Below are 22,923 nucleotides of genomic sequence, written 5' to 3'. Positions count from 1 at the left end.
AAGTCAACTTGAATGAAGAAGATGAAGGAAAACAAGTTCAATTATCAACACCACAATAAAGATCTCATCCGTTGAAAGGGCTTTCCCGTCCAGACAACACCACGCTCCTCAGAATACAACCATTTCAGTTGTATTTGGTTTGGATTGGATTAATGCATCTCCTCCTCCGGAACCCACATCCCAAACCCACAGGTTTTGGAAACACCCTCCTGCTGAACTTCCATGAAGGTACTTATTTTAAGAATAGAAAAACTGCTTCCTTGCTTACCATATTAGTTAGGGCTGAAAGGAAACCACTCTGGTGCTCCTCTTCCTTATCTTTGTATTGCCTGATCAAAAAAGGAAGAAGGATGAAGCTTTGGGGTTAAAAATGGAACTAGGGTTATTTTATCTAAGTCCCTATGAGACAGTCTTATCCAAATAAGGATACAGGACAGAGAAGGCTTCAACATTCACAAGGACTTTACAAGAACTCCCAAAGAGATGCAAAGGGTATTCAAATATTTGTAAGTTGTGTACAGTTGAAGTGGGGTTGCTGAAAGGTGTGAGATTGAACAACACCTGGGTTGTTACAGAGGATACAACCAGTCTGGGCTAATGCTAAAGGAAAAGGACCAAGTGACTTAAGAAATTTTGTCCTGGCAAAACTGTAATGAACCACGTGAACACACACAATCAGTAACAACAGAATAGTTTCCTTTCAATCATCATCCGCAACAGACTTTGAAACCAGAGTTGATCACCCTACAGCCAGCAGAAACCATTAAGGACCATTACGGTTCATGTCCAGTTTCTCACAACCCTGCCTGATCCCACATTCCTGGAATAAGTGAAGGGACTGGAACTGGAGTAAGTGAAGTCAAAAAATAGGTTGGGTACCTCAGATTTAAGGTAAGTCGCTTCATTTGGCATTCAAATGGACTAGCGAAGCTCATGGCCGTTTATTGTGTCTTTCATATAGGAATCTGATCACACATGACGCAACATGAAAAGAACACAATTCTAAATTTTTTGGGAAGGGTGAAAGAAAGAAAGAGCTAAGCAAAATAGACCATAGTCTGAGACAGCTTTTGTCAGAATGAAGGAAGTTGAGTGGGTGAGGTTTTTTTCTGCTTTACTCTAATAACTTACTCTGTTAAATACATTTTACATGACTTGCTGATTTTGCAAGCTATCTGCCTATCTATAATAGCAGACTTTCAAACAAATTAAAACATTTTTCTGTATACTTTGAGAATCCTGCTCCACAAAAAAAAAATAAAGTCTTGGGTCACTCAGGTGAAATTGCTTTAAGTTTCCAAATTTTTCCAAAGCACTTTCTTCTTAGGAAAACACATACATTTTGTGCTCTGGCTCCTGAAGCAGAGGCTGGGAACGTGCTATCCCTACTGCTGGCTTTCTGGCTTTCTTCAGAAGCAGTTAATGCTTTCCACCATTTGCAAGAGCACACATCCCCTAATCATCTCTGATCTGGAACGCAGATAGTCCTGGATACATGTGTTTGGTTTAGATTGTGTTTCAGTTAAATCAATTTTCTAACAGAGAAGTACTCAGCAAATCATTTCTCTTTTCACTGGGGACTAAGATTTTACACAAGGTTCATACAGAGGTAAAATCCATGATAGTAAAACCATACAATATATATCTTCCCCTACAGCAAGATCTCTCCTGAAGCGCATCAGCACAGCTGGTACAGATGCATTTACCCTTGCAATGATAGCAACAACTGAGCCGAAGTACCTCCAAGCATAAGACTATTCCCTGCCTCTACAGGTGCATCAAGGCTGTTAGGTGATAAATAAGTGCTTTAATCCCCAAAAAAAAAGGTTTGTGGAAATACACAGCAACTATCACACACTGAAAAACAAGAGACAATTAGGTTTTACCTGTTATATTCCGATAAAGCCTGGGAAATTACAAGTCCCATTCCCTGAAAAAAAGGGTTAATAAAATCTTTACTTTACAAATCTCAATGCAGGAAATCACACACTGAACACACATAGCAGTGCTGCCTCCCCCTTCCCCCCAAGATAACCTAGCACGCTAGAAAGAATTTCCCCTGAAGCTGTTTTAACTATTAAGACATGCTATGATACAACCAAAATATCATCCAAAAATCAAGATACCAAAATTGAAAGTTGAATATCTAATTACTCAGTTCAACAGAGAACATTTACTCTCCTTGGACCTCCAGATAGAGCTTACTCACTCAAGAAGCCTCAATAAAGCAGCAAGAGCTTCAGAAGGAAGCTGGTATCAGAGGAAAAACATCCAAAAGTTCAAAATAAAGGCCATAAACACTAGTAACCTTTTCACTTCTTGCGAACAGCCTCCACCATTCCACAGCTACTGATCACCCTTTCTGTCAAGCTAATTAAATTAACTCAGAATAATCATTCTCAACCTTTAGTTAGCACGGAGCTTGCTTTTTACTTCATGCCTAAAGAACAGCTTCTAAATCCAGACCTCACATAGCTCATGGTGCGCTGCCACTTTCTATCCAGGCCTGGGTACAAAACTCAGGCAGTAGCTAGAACCCAAAATATGTTGCAGGGCTCTTGAGTACAAGCTTCCACTGAGCTACAGGAATTGACTTGTGGACTGATCAAATGGGATGGCACAGCACTGGAAAGGAGATCTTCTTTGGCATAAAGTATCCTGTGCTTCTTTGGCATGTGACAGCAAACAGGGATAAATAGTTCATAGATGTATAATAGATCAACTTCAGCATGTTCCTCCCTACGTTGCTTTTTATGTACCCTCACCATTTAACTGGTGATCAAACCATCCAAATCATGAGCTGCCTAACCTACTGCAAGAGTTAGGGCAGAAAACCACTATCCTGGCGTTCTTTACAGCAGCACTGTTCCTACACCTCCTTTCTACCAGACACCATGACTACGTTCGTTACGCTAACACCACACATGAAAGAGCATCGCAACCAGCACAGAAGAATCAAGTCTAATACTCACGTTGAGTGTGGCCTCATCATCTACGATGGAGAGCTTCACAATGTAGGGATTCACTGACTGCTCAGGATGGGGGCAGAAAGAAGAAAGAAAATTGGTTTTAAGTTCAGCTTCCATGAAAAAAAAAACCACACTATTATCTTTCCAAGTTTACCCAGCCACCTGGGAAGAATTTTTTTCCTGTCCCACAAAGCAGAATACACACAAAGAAAGAGAAATCATAGCACGCACTAAGGCCGGTATGCTTGGGACACCTTCTCTTTGCTGGCTCAGCCAGGCAGTCTCCTGATTTTATTGCGAGGGCGTTTCTGCTCCTCCGCTAGCTCATCTGTCAGCCCGGAGAGCAGAGCAGCCATCCTGCGCGGCTGTTATCTGTGACACGCACGCTGTTATGCGGCAGGAACAAGCAGTGAAGCTGGGGCCGAACATTAGCGTTCAGGTATCTCCCTTCTGCAACACCTTGCAAAGATTGCTTAAAGGAAGGAGCGCCCAGGAAGGCATAACAACGTTATAGACTCTGCTGCGGCTGGGTTAGAGCTCAACCCTTTTACCAGTTTACACCACTGAGAGCTAGAAGTCTCTGGAGAATATAAATTCCTTGAACTTAACTGAACAAAGCACACAGGCTCCACCTATAAAGATAAATCCTAATAATTTAGGAAGCATTTAGATTAGCAAGGTACATTTGTTTCTCCTGGTTTATATGTGTCAGTGCAAAACTAAGTTGATCTGAAACTAGGACAGAGAAGAAAAAGCTCCAAGTCCAAAGTGGATGGGAAGAATAAAACACAACGCGTGGATCAGATGCAGCCCTACAAGTTACACAGTTATCTGACTGATTTGCCCATGGCTTTACAGCAAGTTAAAAACAAGGCTGATCAGAAAACACCACTCTCAATTATTTGGTGCTTTGGGAGGATCGGGTTTTCTTTTTGGTTCAAGAAAAGAAACCGATGAGAACAGACCAAAGCTCAGCCGGTCTGTCAGCCTGCCTCCAGCAGCACGCAGCCCTGTCTGCTGGCTCAGAAAAAGGCAGAAAACTCACACAGAATCCATCTGTGCACAAAGCATGCAGAGACATTTCCTTGAGGCTGGAGGCTCCTATTGAGTGACAATACATGGTCCTCTGCGTACAACCATGCTCCCCTTCAGAAATGAAATTTAGCCAGTGTCAGCAAAGCAGAAGCAAGCTTCACAAATTTGTAATTAAAAATAGATTAAAATCCATCCTTGTAAATATATCTGTGTTTTACTCATTTCAGTCACTCTCTTTCTCTCCTTATGCAACAAGGAGAAACTCTCCACCCCAAGGTTCACACACAGAGGAGAGACCAGCCTGTGACTGCCACGGAACTTTTCCAGGCGATGTGCAGCAGGGCTGTGCTGGATTAGAGGCTGCAGGGTTATCCAAATTCCCAGACGTGGGGAATAAGTAAACTGGGAGACACTACACTGACCAATACCACCAGGCTGCCTTGAGACCCAGCTGCACGCTCTGTCCCATCACAGAAAGGGAAGGGGAGCAGGCTCGTTGTCATCTGTAGCCTGAGAGCAACTCTTCACACTCCCACTGCCCTTGACTTCCCAAGACACGTGCTCCACGTCTCCTGCCTCTTGGCAGCAAGATGTCATCAGTGCACGGGTCTGACGGGGTCATGGAGCTGGCTACAGATCTCTGCCCTCTATCTTTTCAATTGTCATTTCCGTATCTGCAGAAGTCTGTTTAATAAATTCCTGTCCGAAGTATTGCATTCCCCTGACACGCTCCGCGCCTCCCTTAGGCTCCCCTAACTCCTTACGCAGCAGGCAGAGGACTGACCAGCGTAACCCACGCGCCGTGTCACTCTGCCTGGGACAAGGCAGTTTCTAGCGCCCTTCAGTGTGCAAGTCCGGAGTGCAGTTTGCTTTGCCCGAGAGCCAACAGGTCCAGTTACTGTCCGTGAGCATTAATTCCACATCCACGCTGAGCGTCAGCGACCTGCAAGTCGCACCAGCACCCCTGAGCCCAACCCACGCCCCTGCCTGTTTCCTTAATCTAATCCTGCTGTTTCAGGGTTCAGTTCCCCTCTCACTGGGAAGCACAGCAAAAGGTTTAAAAGCCTAAATTACACCCACCACTCCACATGCAGAAACACGCCATGGCCTTGAAAAGTGGTTGATAAGCATTTTGAAAACTTCAAAGGGTGTCAACGAAGCGGTTAAACAAACTTAAAAATAGCTCCTGCCTCCAGGAAGAACTCAAAAATATCATTCTCAGCTCTTCAGACAACACAGGTCTTTTCCTATCACTGCCATCAGATAACAAACACTAGAGCAGTAACGGGATGGAATGTACCCTCAGCAAGTTTGCTGATGACACAACACTGGGAGGGGTGGTTGACACACCAGAAGGCTGTGCCACCATCCAGCAAGACCTGGACAGGCTGGAGAGCTGGGCAGAGAGGAACCTGATGAAATTCAACACGGGCAAGTGTAGGGTGCTGCACCTGGGGAGGAATAACCCCATGGACCAGGACAGGTTGGGGGCTGATACACTGGAGAGCAGCTCTGAGGAGAAAGACCTTGGAGTCCTGGTGGACAACAGGATGCCCATCAGCCAGCAATGTGCCCTGGTGACCAAGAAGGCCAATGGCAACCTGGGGGGGCATCAGGAAGAGTGTGGCCAGCAGGTGGAGGGAGGTCATCCTCCCCCTCTGCTCTGCCCTGCGGAAGCCCCATCTGGAGCACGGGGTCCAGTTCTGGGCTCCCCAGTTCCAGAAGGACAGGGAACTGCTGGAGAGGGGACAGCAGAGGGCTACAGAGATGATGAGGGGCCTGGAGCATCTCTCTGATGAGAAAAGGCTGAGGGACTTGGGTCTTTTTAGTCTGGAGAAGAGAAGACTGAGGGGGGGATCTGATCAACGCCTATAAATGCTTCAAGGGTGGGTGTCAGGAGGATGGGGCCAGTCTTTTTTCAGTGGTGCCCAGGGACAGGACAAGAGGGAACGGGCACAAACTTGAACATGAGAAGTTCCATCTAAACATGAGGAGGAACTTCTTTCCTGTGAGGGTGGCAGAGCCCTGGCAGAGGCTGCCCAGAGAGGTGGTGGAGTCTCCGTCTCTGGAGACATTCAAACCCTGCCTGGACACGTTCCTGTGCAACCTGCTCTGGGTGAACCTGCTTTGGCAGGGGGTTGGACTGGATGATCTCCAGAGGTCCCTTCCAACCTCATATCATTCTGTGATTAAGGTCTTTTTTTTAGGGTTGAGGTACAGACACAAACTCCTCTGTCCTAATTATCAGGAACTTGGGAATATTTAAGATGTCCTCCATGAACTACCCACCATTAGATGTCAACAATCTCATAGAAATGAAGGTGGAAGCTACAGGGAGATCAGTACCAGGTAATTTTTAAAGCAATCCCCAGGTGAGACACACCACACAAAGTGAGTATTATGTGAAGAAGGCAGGTCTGGCAGAGGGAGTGACATCTGCTCCATGCCCCCAGATGTACCTCCGCCTCCAACACAAACCTATGGGAAACAATTTTTTTGGTAGGAAAAGAAAGCAGAGAAAAAAAAACAAGCTAACCACGTGTAATCCCTAGTTAGGTGCTTAACTTATCTTCACATCTGTAACACAAAGGAAGGCCAGAGTCCACTCAGTTATCCCCCATTGCTCTGAACACTCATGAGGGATGATTCAGCAGCTTTGCTATTAGCCCTGCTGAGGCCATCTCCTCTGCAGGCAGGCCATCTTGCAAGGAATTGGAGCCTGAATAACTACTCTATTTTTTTTTTTTTTAAATAGCTTAATTTAAAATAATTTGAGTCATGTCTGTAAAGAAAAAAAAAAAAAAAAAAAAGACTTTTCTGACTCTTCAGTGTTGTTAAGTGTCTCTTCAGCACCCGTAGTTGACTATATCAAGGAGAGGAACCTGCCCACACCCGCACATGACGGGCTGTTGGATACACTACATGCTGCCAGACAAGAACACAAAGGGAAAAACCCATGTTTTGACTGATTTCCTTCAGCTCTGCCTAGCAAAAGATCCGATATGCAATTCTAGCAGGTTCTACATGAGGCAAAGACATTTCCACCCAGATATTACCAAGGAATCTAAGTATTTAAAAGTCACTACCTGATTTGGTTTTAACTTGCTATTCTAGCAGCCAACCCTCAAAACACTGAGAAAGTGATCAATAAATACTCTTCCCGACAGCATTTTCTCTGTTTGGCAGCCTTTTGTGTGCACTTAACTTCACCATTTTCCTGATATAGTCAATTATTAAGTTACTCTTTCATGTTTCTCTCACACAGTATCAAGGTAAAAATATTTTCACTGAAATCAGGACTAGGATTAAGAGAACATAAAATATAGTTGAAGACTTTAATAAGTATATACTTGGAACAACTTTTGAAAATTAACAGGTTTCAGATCAGGGACATGCCTTTAAAGGTTCCATGTAAAGATATGTAAATCATTTTTCCTCCTAGAACAGAAGTTAATGAGCAAGCCAAGATCTCAGCTATACTGGTAATAAAAACCCGGACAGATATTCCCCAGGGAATTTGAGAGGAAACTACCAAATTCACATCCCAAAACTATGAAAGAACACCCTGACGCAAAACACACTGGTATTCACATTAAAGACAGACACTAAATCATAGTCAACTAATGAATTTTCAGCCTAATTAGATTTTCTTAAGCAGCTGGAAACACCATTTAGCAACCAATGAAGTTCAAAACAAAAGAGAAATTATCAACTGGCGCAAGTTAACTAAAAAGAAAACTCCAAAGGATTTGAGGCATGGAAGTATGCTACAATGCACTGACAACCAGGCAGCCACCAAACTGACTCTAAGGGCCAAAGAACAGCAAACGAAAGCAGCTACTCTACTTAAGGAGAAAGATTCTGAGTGCATTACTACGGGCTTTGCTTGCAGCGCTGCTTACAAAGGGCAGTGTCAGGCAGCTGTCACAGAAAGCCTTTCTTCAAGTTGCTTTCAAACTTGCCAATGAACTACTCAAGCTGAAATTCCCCTTGCTACATGTTTGCCTCAGGTCGGATTGTACTTTTTAAACACCAGCACAATTTCTTTTGGGTGCCCGGTTTGAAGACATCTAGAACAATGTTTTCCACAGCACTCAACACTCTACAGAAAGCTACTGCAAAAAGCAGACGACAAGTCTTATGTACTCACAGCACTCTACCTTACTGAGGACATAAACTGCCGTCCATGGGGATCCACAGCCCAGGGATGGGACTGCACAGCTCTCCACCCTTTCACCTGAACATTGCAACAACACTTCTGGTCTTTCCAGTCTGCCCTCACCAGGAACCCTAACCATACCATAGAATCCTAGAGTTGCCTAGGTTGGAAGGGACCTTTCAGATCCTCTAGTCCAACCATCAACCTAACTCTGATAAAAACCATCACTAAACCATGGCTCTAAGCACTATGGCAACCCATCTTTTCAATCCCTCCAGGGATGGTGCCTCAACCACTTCCCTGGGCAGCCCATTCCAAGGCTTAAGAACCCTTTCTGTGTAAAAATTGTTCCTAATCTCCAATCTGAACCTCCCCTGGTGCAACTGGAGGCCATTTCCTCTTGTCATCATTCCCAACACTTTCCCCTCATGGCCATATACTGAAACCAAACTCCATGCTCCTGTTCCGTGATACCACTAATTGCTGAACAGAATCTGTAATTCATGATTCTGACAACATTCACAGGAATGAGAAATCAACAGGGGTTACTTTGACGCTGACTGTAGCTCCTGTCTTCGCCTATTCTCTAGGTCTATTCATAATTCAAAACAAGATCTATTAGAAAACCAAGTAGGTTTTGGAGCCTGCTCCCTCCCAGTAATTCTGTTGAGGATGGGGGGATTCCAGCCAGCACTTTCACATTTTTTGCCAATCGAAGTTTATTAGGATATTCCTAATTATGGAAAAAAAATAAGATTAATCATTAAAGCACCATGCCTCATGCAAAATAAAGCCAACACTAGGTGTTGTTTTGACATTTGAAATGTTTCTTTTTCAAGGTGATGAGTAACAGGGAAAAAATGGGAATACACCATAAAGTAGCACAACCAGTTTAGAAAAAGGAAGATGAGCAGAGTTTCTCAGAGAGGAATCAGTCAGAGACAGATGCAGACTTCTGTTGGAAATAATAGCTGTGATGTTTCAGTTCATTCTTTGGTCACAGCTTCAACATCTCTTCTGGGGATCTGTGCTCTTTCAGTCTGCTAGTCAGGTTCTGAATCACTAATTCAGTTTGAAGCCCAGTATGACTGACAGCTCATTTCACTTTGGAGATTCTGTACAACCGCACAGTCACACACACAGAGGCAAACTCGCAAGTTCGGCACAACAGTAACTCTTCCAAACAGACCTTCCTCGGAATACTTTAATGAAGGAAATGCAAATCGTCCAGATAGTTTCTTTCACACTTGCACAAAACGAGCTGTATGAATATCATACCCATCCGATTACACATACATCCGTCAGAGACAGGTACAGTTAGCATCATACGACTGCCATGCACCTCTGTGCTGATACCCTGATAAACGTTACAGTGGGTACTGCCAAAAATCGCACTGCAGGCTGCCTTAATAATCCAGTGTCAATTAATAAAGTAGAGAGAAGTGATGTTTCTGTTATCCAGAAGAATACCTACCTCATACTTTCTGTAGTTGACCAGCAAGGCAAGAAGGACAACAGCATCATAGCCATGTTCCCTGCGACTAAGTGGGCTGGACAGGATCTGGAATAAATAATCACACTGTTCTGTTCAGGCCCGCTTCAGGAAGCTTGCAGTGACTCTCAGACTGAGCGTGGCCGTGAAATGCATGTGTAAGAGCAAATTATGTCCTGACTGAAAGAGGATATTTAAGGTTGAGGGAGTGTCAGCGCTTCTAAGAAACTCTGCACACAGAGAAGGTTCTTTATCACAGAGAGGATGCACATAAGTTTTCTGGGCATAAAGGGCAAATAGATTTCTCAACAGTACTGGACGGTATCTCAGTGCATCACCAACATTATCTGTGCAAGGTTTCTGGGTTTCTCAAAGCCGAGTTCAACTTCTAAAAAAAGTACAATTTATTAAAGAGCAGAAAAAGCCTCAGTACATCCAGACTGCCTTCTGAAAAAAGTTCCTCTGATACAGAAATTCTGTGAAATTAGCCCAGAAATCTGTTCAGCTTCTATATATGCACAAATGTCTCAAGTGAAAATACTTTAAATACTCAGTAGTGACTAAAAACAGCAGATTAGAATAAGGAGGAGACAGCATTCAAAAAATAAAAAAAAAAAAAAAAAAAAAAAATCTATGACTGAGCTATGAATGGAAGCAACACACAGTGCCAGTCGGCTACGCTGCACTGAAAAAGCTGAAGAGCAAATATATGACTGAAAGTTCTCACTATGGAAGAAGAACCCTTACCTGTAAAATGGCTTCAAATATGCTGTTAATCATCACATACTCCAGGATGGTGTTCTGGCTAATGTTGTCTGTCACCTAAGTAGAAACACAAGTTTTAAAATCCCACCCGCAGCCTCCCATGATGCTGTAGCTGCCTCTAGCACCCACTGGGAAGAGTTCTACTACCAGATGGACACATTTATTCAGAATCTCACACTTAGTCAGCAAGTCAAGGTGTGACTAGCAGTAGAGCTAGACATGAAATAAAAGAAATCTGTCCTGCTTCCCACCCCTGTCCCTGGCAAGAAGCATGACCCACGTACTGAGAGCTCTCCATTCCCTCTACAGATGGCTATTTTACACAGCTGCATGACAACAACCATCAGAAGCTGAAGCAGACTGCTACACTGGAGGCAGAGTGAAAAAGCAGGGCCCATATGCTCCACTGAGCGCTTTTCCATCACAAATAGGGCAATGAAGACCTCCCCCCCCCCCAGTTATCTCTCATCACAGCCAAGGTAGTTTGCACTTGACCATCTCCAAGAGGTGACAAGTGGCCATTTGTTCCAACCTCCTCATTCTTCACGTCCTCACCAGCCTTGTCTGCACCACGCTTCCTGTCTTCCCTCAACCCCACTTCTCTGCTCTCTTTCCATTTATCTGAGACTTCTTAAATATCTTTTTCCCTAAAAAATACGAATCCAGTTGTCACTTCCTCCTGTTTCACCCTCCTTTTGCCCCAGTTGGCACCTATCTCATGAGGTGAAAACAATCTGCTAGTCTCTATATCACCGTTAGAGCAATGATGCATGTTCTGGGCTGACCCTTGTTCTCATTCACAATTCCTTCCCCTCTCAAGCTTCACCCTGCGGCATTCTGCTCGAGTTTTGAGACAGTTCCACCCCACAAGATATGGCTCACATAAGCCTTTAAATTATTACACAGCTGGTATTCATTTACCGTCACCAAGCAGAGAAGTAGCTTCAGACACAGGCTTTTGAGGCTTTCAGAACCTTCTGCACAGAGGAGTGAGTCCAAGCTCTCCATCAGATTCTAAAGAACGACAATCACATTATTTAAAAGCAATATTTATAATTATTTGAAATGTTTTTTATAAAAAAAGCTTTTGGGGAGATTCAGATACAAGAGCACCAAGATAAAGCCACGTTATTCCAGAATCAATAACTGAGCCATTACTACCGTTACACAGGTCATATTCACACTATTGGTTCTCAACATCGTTTTAACTACATTTTAATGACCACAGCCACCACACCATGATCGTTTGCCATGAATTTTCTCTAGATGCACAAGAGATTTTTGTATAACAATAGATTTTACTCACAGAGTAATTCTGAGCTTTACAAATACAATGTTCCTTTTTGTTTGCAGGACAGGAATATTCCGTTTTACTTATGGGCACCATGAGTTGTACACAGCACAACTCCAATTTAACAGTACATATATTACTTGTGATTAAAATTAGATACTATATAGCTGTTTGACAGATATTCACAAATAATTGTTTTCCAAGTACTAAGTTACAGATAATATAGTTATTCTTACAGGAAAAACGTAGTTCTGATAAGCAAGTTACTACTAAATATTTTCCCCAAATGTCCTGCTATTTGTAGAGAGATAAAAGATACAAAGGGAATTCGGCTTTACCACTGATTACTTCATCATTTCTCAAAAGTCAACATCTTTACAGTGAAGAGCATCAAGTAAGTTTAAAACGGTACATGTGCTGATGGAAATGCAAGAACACAGGGTATGACTTTCAGCTAAAAATTAAGCACGAGGTATGAGATTCAATACTAGATACTAATGGCCAATGACAGCCATTTACGGCCTTAAGATTTCTTAACCATAGTGACTGCATAGCATGGAATTAAAGGAAAAGAAAGAAAAATGCTCTGTTATATCACTAACAAAGACAGGGAGCCCAAGTGACTTTGTGCCACTAGCGGGTAAGGAACTTCAGGACAGCTGTTTTTAATAGGTGGCTGGTGTATCATCAGCAAGTTCGCAGATGACACCAAGTTAAGCGGGAGTGTTGATTCCCAGGAGGATAGGGAAGCTCTACAGAGAGACTCAGATAGATTGGATCGTTGGGCCAAAATCAATGGTATGAGTTTCAACAAGGGCAAGTGCCAGGTTCTGCACTTGGGCCACAACAACCCCAAGCAGCGCTACAGGCTTGGGGAAATGTGGCTGGAAAGCTGCCTGGAAGAAAGAGACCTGGGGGTTCTAATTGACAAGCGGCTGAATATGAGCCGGCAGTGTGCCCAGGTGGCCAAGAAAGCCAACGGCATCCTGGCTTGTATTAGAAATAGCGTGACCAGCAGAAGTAGGGAGGTGATTGTCCCCCTGTACTCAGCACTGGTGAGGCCACACCTGGAGTATTGTGTCCAGTTTTGGGCACCTCAATACAAGAGAGATATCGAGGTGCTGGAGCGAGTGCAGGAGGGCAACGAAGCTGGTGGAGGGCCTGGAAAACAAATCCTATGAAGAGCGGTTGAAGGAGCTGGGACTGTTTAGTATGAGGAAGAGGAGGCTGAGGGGAGACCTCATCACTCTCTACAACTACTTGAAAGGACACTGTAGAGAGGTTGGTGCTGGTCTCTTCGCACAGGTAATTAATAACAGAACAAGAGGGAATGGCTTCAAGCTCCAACAGGGTAGGTTTAGACTGAACATTAGGAGAGAATTTTTCACAGAAAGAGTGGTCGGGCATTGGAACAGGCTGCCCAGGGAGGGGGTTGAGTCACCATCCCTGGATGTGTTTAAGAGACGTCTAGATGTGGTGTTGGGGGATATGGTATAGGGGAGAACTTTGTAGTGTAGGGTAGATGGTTGGACTCAATGATCCCAAGGGTCTCTTCCAACCTAGACGATTCTATGATTCTATATTTCCCCAAAAAGCTGCACCCTGGTAGACACATCTGTCTACAAATCACTGCCCCTGCAACCTGGCTGCTGAGCAAACAGTTTCTCTACGTTGCCAGGGCCTTACCTTCATACACAGCTCTGCCTTATCGAAACCCACAAGCATGTTGATGATGTCAAACCCAGAAGTGGATTTGTTCTTCTGATGGACACCCCGAATCAACGCACACAAAGTCTGCAAACAGACAAATCAGAAAGTAAGATGTAAGGCAACACTTACAACTCTATAGCAAAACCCACCCTAAAACACTCTCCTAGCACTGGCAAAGCAGAGATATTTAAATTAATCCCACCAGCATGGAAGCCATACATTTTGTCTGATATCTCCTGCACCTCTGCTGTTTCTGAAGAGGGCCTTGGATGCTGAGAACTCCAAAAAAATAGAGAATACATTTGTAGATATTTTTCCTGGTTTTTCTTCATTTCATCGTACTCTGAAGAAAGACAATCTTACTGCTTCTTCTGTACACACACAGTTTGCACCAGAGAGGACCACAACCTTTGGAAAACAGCTAAGTGTGACTTTAAGGCCAAAAATATTGATCAGGAAACTGCAAGGCAGAAGCAGCATCCAATACATGGACAGATACAACTTGGAGCTTTCCAGATTAATGTCTCATTTCAAGCATGTCAAATACACATGCATACAGCACAGCTCATCACATGATGCCTGTCCATAAAGCACATGCTTTTGCTATAGAAAGTACAAATGTCTGTTTGGTTACCACACTGCTATACTGAGTCTGAGCAGCAAACTGCCTGTTTGTCAGAAAAAAAAAAAAAAAAAAGGGAAAAAATGTCTCAGCAAGGGCTCTAAGAACCTTCCCACTAAACATAACCTTCTTCATATTTCTTGTTGCAGGCACTGGATTACTGTTTTCAGATACTGGAGTACTGTGTCCAGCTCTGGAGTCCTCAGCACAGGAAGGAGATAGACCTGTTGGAACGGGTCCAGCAGAGGGCCACAAAAATGATGCGAGGGCTGGAGCACCTCTGCTGTGAAGACAGGCTGAGAGAGCTGGGGGTGTTCAGCCTGGAGAAGAGAAGGCTCCGGGGAGACCTTATAACGGCCTTCCAGTACCTGAAGGGGCTACGGGAGAGATGGGGAGGGACTCTTGATCAGGGAGTGGAGCCATAGGATGAGGGGTAATGGTTTTAAATTGAAAGAGGGGAGATTTAGATTAGATACTAGAAAGAAATTCTTTGCTGTGAGGGTGGTGAGACCCTGGCTCAGGTTGCCCAGAGAAGCTGTGGCTGCCCCATCCCTGGAGGGGTTCAAGCCCAGGCTGGAGGGGGTTTGAGCAACCTGGTCTGGTGGGAGGTGTCCCTGCCCAGGGCAGGGGGGTTGGAACTCAATGATCTTTAAGGTCCCTTCCAACTCTGACCATTCTATGATTCATACCGAGTTCTTGGAGCTCACTTGCAATATAGAGGTATCAGCACACTACACTTCCAGTAAACACTCTAAAATTCACAGACCGCAAATGTCTCATTTGCCCCAACAGAGGGAAATGTCTGCAGTGACTGTCATCATCAGGCACCTTTCAGGTTTGTGAAGAGGGGAATGAGCAGGAACGTAACCACTGACATTTTAGACTCTGGCTTAAATTCACCAGTGAGAAGTAATTAGTTTCAGAAGATGTAAAGCTGGAGGCAAGCAGACCTCAAGGAATGAGCAGACATCTAGAACCATACAGAAGCAAAAGGGTAACGTAGACATCCTTTTTTCCGTTATTGTCAGAGACAGGATATTGGGCTAAACAAACCTTTGGTCACCATGACTATTCTCAAGAAAAGACTGCTTAAGTAAGATTTGGCTTCAGGATCACTTTCCACATGAACACAGTCTGATTAAGGGAATGCTCTCTCAACCCAAGCTCAGGATGTGTTACCTGATTTCTATTTACATTCACACAGCAGGATTCTAGATTTGAGCTTTGGCCTAACTTTTGCTACGAGCCTGAATACAAATTTGTAAATTCAGGGCTGGGCTAGACTGTCTATGGAGCTATAACTACACTATTTAATAGCATCCTTTCAAATTAATTAAAAAAAAAAAAAAGGCAAAAAGAAAACAATGCAAGACTGTGTGCCATCAGAGGGGTAAATCTTCTCAGTTTTACATCAACTTTTCCCAGCTTCCTGCCTGCCCAGTTTTTTACAGGTTGACTTCTTCAAACATTAAATACTGTATTCCTACAGCTGAGAAGCTGGAACAAATGCATTCACCAAACTGTCAGAATCAGACTGTGAACTAATAACATCAAATATCAAGACTGAGAAGGGCAGTCTCCTGCACAAGACACAGTATAGAACAGCTTTGGTAAGGAACAACCTGCAGGAAAGTGGTTATTAACTCTGGGTGACAATTCTTCACAGCTTCCAATTAGAAAGTGTCCAGCAGGACACTTCTCCTGTGTAAATAGCACACTGACTTCTCCAGAGCTTGCCTTCATTTTTGACCCATAAGGAAATACAAAAAGGGGCTGAAATGGGGGAGAACAGAAGAAAGTAGAAGACAAAGCTAACAGTCTGCAGTGTGAACAAGCCCCTCTTGTCCCTCCACCCGCTTCACCCTACACCACCAGATCCTCTTGAATTCTGAAACAAGCTATTGTTCTTCAAAGACTAAAGAGACTATGAATGTTTGTAACCTCCACAGACAATAAGCAGCAACTGCTCTGTAGACACCACTTCTCAGAATGAAAGAAAGGAGCACAAGATGTTTGATACCAGCAGCAAACATATTGCCTCAACAGAAGCAGAAGAGAGCATTCTCTGTCTCTTGATGTGGTACCTGTAGTGCATTGACCACTCTGATCGGGTGCTCCTCACCCAGCGCCTGGATGCAGTGCTGAAACAAGCAGTTGATGTTATCTTTTATCTTCATTAACTCTTCCCCATCCAGCGCCTCCAGCTTGCCTTCTAGATATTCCAAGTTGACCTGTCAGGTTAAGAAGCAGTTTATGCATGTTATACACCCGCTGACAGCTTAGAAAAGCAAGTCCTTGCACCGACACTCTGCCACTTCATAGGCAGAACAGTAAACTCCCATTACCTTCATGAGAAAGAGCTCCTCCCAAAACCTAGGGTTGCATTTACTGGGGTCCTCTGTCTGAAAGACATGGAAGAGCCATGAGAGCAAACAGGAAGAAATCAATCAGGCAGAATTTAAACAAAATAATCACTAAAGAGTCAGCATCGTCCCACTGGATGACCAAGTGGTCTCACAGTATAGAATTCTGTCTACACAGATTCCCAGAAACAGAAGGACAAACAGAAGCAGCTCAATTGGGATGCCTCTGTATATTTTCTGGATTATTTTTGATAAATACTTGAAAAGCTGTTACTTCCCCTAGATCACAGATGGTTGTGGGAGACATCAGGACAAGGTGACATTAAGGAAGAGAGCAGAGTACAATGCTCTGCATGACAGCAGGAGAGCCCGAAGTGTATGCCTATGCTGCGCAGCCCTTACCTTGGGAAAAGAATCCACCGTGCAGAGCGCTCAGCACAAACTAAACCAAGAAAATTTAACACAACACTTTAGAAAGAAGAGACATTCAAGTCCTTACCGTGAAAATCTCATCATACATCAACACAACTTTCTCCTTCAATGGCTTCTTGGAGGCTGAAGACTTCCGGAGCAGCCCACCTTTCTTCTCTGTTTGGGCCATGCTGTACACCCTGAAGGTAAGAAGAGACAGAAAAGGCTAAGGAAACTTGGAACTTTTCTTCAAGGCATATCTGCCCTGCCTCAACCATGAAAGACTTTTTCATGCACTGAAATAATAATAGTTTCTCACAAGTTGAAAGTAGAGGTTTTAATAACTATAGCAGATAAGAAATCAGATCAAAGGTCCCTTCTAGTCCTATAGCCTATTTCAAAGAAAGATGCAAAAGTCCAGGCACAAGCACATACAGAATAAGCTCCTTATGGATAAATTTTCTTAATTCTTCCCTGCTAGAAACTGACTCATGATCCAGACCAATGCAATTTACATCTAGAAAAGTATGTATTTTTTAATCTTGTTGCATGAACTGTGGTTCTTGTTATCAAATGGATACTCCATCCTTTTTGGGGTGGGTTAGACCTCAAGGACATCTTGTGACAAAAAGCTCCTGGAAATGTTTGAAAAAGTCTTCTCTTATCTGTCCAATTAGCTGCCTTCCAAAGCACTTCAAATTCTGCTTTTGCACTCTGAGGTGACGTCCAACGCTACATAACATTTGGCTGCAAAGCCTCCCTGAAGCACTCCTGCCACCCTCGCTCATCCCTACCTCTGCACCTTGGCATCCCTCCGCCCTGCCAGCTGCTCCACAAATCAAGCCAGAAAAGAACCCCAGCCCTAAAAGCATCACACATGGTTCAGTTTTGGGAGGAGGATGGAGAAACACAGGGGAGAAGCTTTGCAGGGATTTTTTTTTTTTTTTTTTTAAAAAAACCAAATTAATTTCCTGACCTATTTGACAGCAAAGGGTTTTCTAGAAACACAAACAGTTTTTACTATAATTAATTGGTATCTCATGCTTACTGGTTATCCTATTAAGAGAAAAAGGAAGTATCATTATTACAAAATGAGCTGTTACTTTTTGTAACAGCTATAGCTGCAGTCCTGAACCTTCTGTGACAGTCAACCCATTCCAGGGGCTGAGAGCCTGAACGCATGACTTGCCATGCACCTTAACCTCATGTCTGATGCTACAAGCTCATCACCACTCTGACCTTGCAGATATGCATTTATCCACAATCACAGATTTTTCTGGCGAGCATCACAGCTTCAGTACTCTTCTAACCTCCTCTATCACTGCAGCACCGTCAGAGGTACTTTGCAGAAAGGGAATGCCATCCCTTCTCTCATATCCCTAAGCTCCCCACCTTTCTCCCATACCTCCAAAAGTAATTACACACACGGCGGCAGCATAGCTCAGGCAGCGGCTTGACTTAAGTCATGCTCCAGAAAAACATGGGCAGGCTCTTGTGGCAGCTGCACTCAGCCATGCTAAATTATGCATCGAGAGGTAAGTTCATTGCAGTCAGCATCTAAGACCCCAGAGCCTTCTGAGCTGGCAGACACAGCTTTGGATTTAGCCTCCACCCCAGGCTGCCTGAACCCTTTCCACAACCACGGCACGTTTAGATCCGTCTTCCCCTCAAAGAACAGGTTCCAGCAACTACTGAATGCCAGTTCCAGATCTCTTCTACATTCTTTCCGCTGCAGACAGCTTTTGATTGTCTTAGACTACACAACTATGTTCTCAACTAGGACTCCCAGGCTCCCAGAGGTTATTCAGACATCCATGCCTTAAGCCATAAATCTCAGTTCCAAACCAGCAGGAAAACATCTTTGAGGCTGGAGAAACACTGCTGCTGCAGAAGGCTCTACCCTGGGTGCGAAAGGCAGATTTGCCTGGGTGGGGAAGCAGAGGGTAGGGCAGAGAGCAGCAGATCTCACACCTGAAAAGCTGAGATTTATATAGAAAGGGGGTGCAGGTGTTCTCTCTTCCCTCTAGGAAGGGAACATGCACAGCTTGATGGTTAAGGGCTGATATGTGTGTGTTGGGGTGACAAAAGAAACAGGCCCAAACTTAGCAACTACTGCATCTTAACCTGCTGTAAATACAGAAATTATTCCTGTAGCCTAGCAGGTCTATATATCCAATTAAGATGGAAAAAGGGTTTCAGTCTAACAAACGAAAACATTATTCAATCATCTTGATAGCTTCTCTTTTACAGATTTGCATTATTTTTAAACTGTCATGGGAAATAAGACATTATTCTAATTAGAAACATAATTGGAAACAGAGAGAAATCTATTAAAAACCAAATCAAGAACGATGTCACTTTTAGCCCAGCAATACAAATCTTACCCAAGATTGCACAAAACCATTTCCCAACTAGAATTGTACGTTTCTGAACCTAAAGCAGCCGCCAGCCCCAACATCCAAACACATCCATCAGCATGCTTCTAATTGAATTACAGCTAATGAATCCCAATGTCAAAACTAATAAAGTAGCTCTCAGTGCTTCTAGGTCAGCGTTCTCACATCAAATGTGGACGTGAATGGGAGGGGATCAATACACTCTGCTTAGTCCCTCAACTTTGAGAGCTGCATTTTAGCACTTTTCCTACATTTCCAGAAAGATAGAAAAAAAAATCTAAATCCCACAAGACACAAAGGCTCGACGTGGGGCGAGCATCAGAGAGATCGCATGATCATGTGAAAATTCTACTCTCTGTCAAGATGGGACCTGGGATTCATATTCTCTCAACCAAAGCTGCACAGAGAACATCCAGAGAAGACTGCTAGAGGCAAGGATTAAATAATGCTCTTGTTTATAATTTGTTATTCTACAAATGAGCATATGGAAGAGCAAGGGGAGAAAAGTAAAAGTCGCCTTTCATGCCAACGCTTCATTAGGCTGTGCTTGTTTCATGACCTATGATGATCAGGCTGTACAAATGGCTTTTTCTTTTCACTTTATGCAATTACATTTTCTAGATGTCATAAAGACAGGAACAGGAAACAGCATTTTGCTAATGGGGACCTTCTAGGCAGCTGCAGAAAACAACAGTTAAAGGCACAAAACATTTATAAATAAGTTGTAGAGGTGTCAAATTATCAGGACGTCATGATAGCTTCTGAAAACAACGCTGAATATAGTTAACAATTATCCTTCAAAAGCATCACATTTTAAAAGCATCAGTGCATCTTCCACATTTTCGGTTCAAATGGATAATTTATTCTGTCAATAGGTCAGTCCCATTAACACATGCTGCTAAGTGAATCCTGCTGTAGCCACTGACTGCACAGGAGAATCACCCCTCAGGGCCAAGAGAGGCACACGCATGTGGATTTTTAGAACAGCAAGTACTTTGCTGTGCAGCAGAAGATCCAAGATGCTTCACCCGGCATTAAGAGAAACCTCAACAGAGCACGAGTCTTGGCAGCTCAAAGGCAGGAAGATAAAAGCCATGGCAGACAGAAGTTCAGGCGGACTCTTGCTTTATCTACCATCAGCCCCGGGGTCAGCTGATCCAGTCGAGAAGAAAGGGATGAGCACATCCAACCACCCGCCTCCTTTCCACTTCATTGCAGAACTCATAGCCGAGATTCCGACCAAACATGTGACATTCAGATGAACACATCTCTGTTAGCTTTTCATTAGGGAAGGGAACCTGACAGGGAAAATGAACCTGAGGTTTTGAGTCTGAGGTTTACTCAGACTTGTGCCCATGGAAGACTCTGGCTGCTCCACATTGCTGCTCAGCTCCTGCACAGACTGATTATATTCCATAGATCAGCTTATAATAGCAAAAATACTACTGTAGAGAACATAACGCTAATCCACATCGACCCTATAATGACATCAGAATCCAAAACTTGTAACTTCTGTAATCTTGCATGCAGCCCATCAAGCACCGTATTTTGCATGTAATTGCCTCGGCTAATGAACCTGAAAGCTTTCAGGATTACAGCTGCATACACACAACCCCCACGTACAACCAAACACGAATAAGTGTACTTTTTTTTCAGTGCCAACCCCTCAAAAAATACACTGTAGCACTTCTTGGCTAAATAAAAGCAAAACAAACAGATGACGTAATATGTTAAAATACCATTTTGACTTGGCAGACCATTTATTCCCTGTCAGAAAAAGGCAGTGCAAAGGATGTGATCTATATTAATTTGTTAATGCCAAAGCTCTGAGCCAAAGTTAATCAATATTTATAAAAAATCTGACTAAGAACTGAGATACTTTTCCTTTTAGAATCCAATATCCTTTGGCTTGCCACTGCTACTAAGATTAGACTCGCTTGTTTAAACATTGCAAGGCCAGTAATTGCCCCCGCCACCAATTGCATGCCCTTGGGACCCACTGTGATCACACTTTGCCTTTCCAAGTATTTTGCAGGTCTATCACTCAAGTCTACAGGAAAGCTGCTCAAAAATTATCCCAATCATGCAAGAGAGAGGGATAAACCCCCACCTAAAAGTTAACCTAAAGCTTCTAAAGCAATGGGCTGTAAACCAAGTAATCATTAAATTCTTCAGGGAAGTCCTAGGAAAAGCTTGAACTTGACACATGAGATGGCTCTGCAGAGTCAGTATCGGACCTGAGCAACAAGCAGTTAAAACACAGGTTCCAGCCCTTCATCACAGGAAGCAACAGACCATCTGCCCCCAGCACAACAGTCGATGAATCCCGATGCACAAAGAGGGCCTTGACCCAGTTCAAGCTCCGGTATTAAACCCCCCCCCCAGGACCACCCAACAGCAGCCTGGAGGACCACTACTGAAAACAGAGAGAGGAAGAACAGGTTGGGCGAGATTTTGTCGAGGCTTTAGCAATCATCATGACCAAATTCCTGCTCGAAGCCCTTCTGCAGCTTCTGTTCTGCCGACTTTCGCATCGGTGGTTACGGTTCAAGTTATCAGATCCATGCTGCTTTTATATTTCATCTGTTCTTTACAACCTTATTTTATATTGTCCATCGGAATGAAAACTGCCCAGACTGCGCCTTGCTTTACAGCTGTAAGGCGTCCAACCCACCACCAAGGGAAACAGGAGCGCTCTGTAAAGGGTAACACAGCACACAAGCCTTGGATCCATCTGGCAGAATTTCCAGGTGCCTTCACGCAGCACATAATGAGAAATACACTCTGAGGGCGTGCTGATGACAAAAACCCACATAGATCCTACTTCTTTTTTCTGCACTACCAAGCAACATAATCTCCAGCAGTCCCACTATATGCAAGTCCTTCCACCCTGCTCAGAGCAGTAGCGGTGTATGTGCTCCTCCATAGTACAACCTAAAGCTACACCACCACTGACCTACTTTTTCCCCCCTTGAAAAACAGGAAAAGCAGCTTCTTGATGCCGATACAGCCACAGAATTCCCCCCAGTACCCCTGCTTAACAATGACATAGAAGAATAACATCCAAGCTACATTTTTAACACTTCATCTGTAACTGCCTTTCATTTCTATCCGTCCAGTTAAAATAACACCCAGTCCAACTTCACACCATCAACTAGTTATGCTTCTTCCTGTCAAACCCATCTACACAAGCATCACATGCTTCTACCTCCATCTGTTCACACCTTTTTTCCAAATTCATTTTTTCATTTCATCACGCTTCCTTGCTGTATTCCTGGCTACAACGCCCAGCTCTCTCCTGTCGGCAGTATCTTTGGGTTTTCACTTTTCAAGCCCTTCAGAACCCATCCCACCTAGTTTACCGTGAAATATTCCGCGCTGTCTCTACATGCCCACCTAAAAGCTGATGCCACTCAAGAGACCTTTTCAGATGTCTTCCTTCTGAAGAAAAACCACTCTCCTCGTAACCTTCCCCTGCCCTTTTCCCAGGGCTTCAGCTGTCAGTGTGGATCCAAGGTCCGTGCTGAATACAGCTGCATGACCTTGGTTCTGACTTCTGAGGAAGCTGCTGTGTTCTAAGCAGCTGCACAGCAGAGCCAGGCCAAGATAAGAAAGGTAGAGCTGCGGGGACGTAACATTTTTGAGATACGGACCATTAGTAGCACAAGCACTCAGGAAGAAAAACACAAACGTAAAAAGGTATGAGATCC

The 22,923-nt window shown here is 43.8% G+C and overlaps 1 protein-coding gene across 1 annotated transcript in view; it reads right to left on the bottom strand.

Moving 5' to 3' along the window:
* Positions 1–22,923, bottom strand: part of ARMH3 (armadillo like helical domain containing 3) — a 156,592-nt gene that overhangs the window by 131,968 nt on the left and 1,701 nt on the right. The window contains exons 2-11 of the mRNA XM_074159007.1: positions 16,906–17,017; positions 16,389–16,445; positions 16,128–16,274; positions 13,398–13,505; positions 11,342–11,434; positions 10,403–10,477; positions 9,638–9,724; positions 2,973–3,029; positions 1,887–1,930; positions 269–329 (exon numbers count right to left, since the gene is read on the bottom strand). Coding sequence (XP_074015108.1) covers positions 269–329; positions 1,887–1,930; positions 2,973–3,029; positions 9,638–9,724; positions 10,403–10,477; positions 11,342–11,434; positions 13,398–13,505; positions 16,128–16,274; positions 16,389–16,445; positions 16,906–17,007 — 831 coding nt within the window. The 5' untranslated portion in view covers positions 17,008–17,017. The remainder of the gene's footprint in view (positions 1–268; positions 330–1,886; positions 1,931–2,972; positions 3,030–9,637; positions 9,725–10,402; positions 10,478–11,341; positions 11,435–13,397; positions 13,506–16,127; positions 16,275–16,388; positions 16,446–16,905; positions 17,018–22,923) is intronic.

Source organism: Numenius arquata, chromosome 15 (genome assembly GCF_964106895.1).
Source record: "Numenius arquata chromosome 15, bNumArq3.hap1.1, whole genome shotgun sequence".
NCBI classification, from domain to species: domain Eukaryota; kingdom Metazoa; phylum Chordata; class Aves; order Charadriiformes; family Scolopacidae; genus Numenius; species Numenius arquata.
Note: the sequence above shows the minus strand (reverse complement) of the source record. Positions and strands in the feature narration are given on the sequence as shown.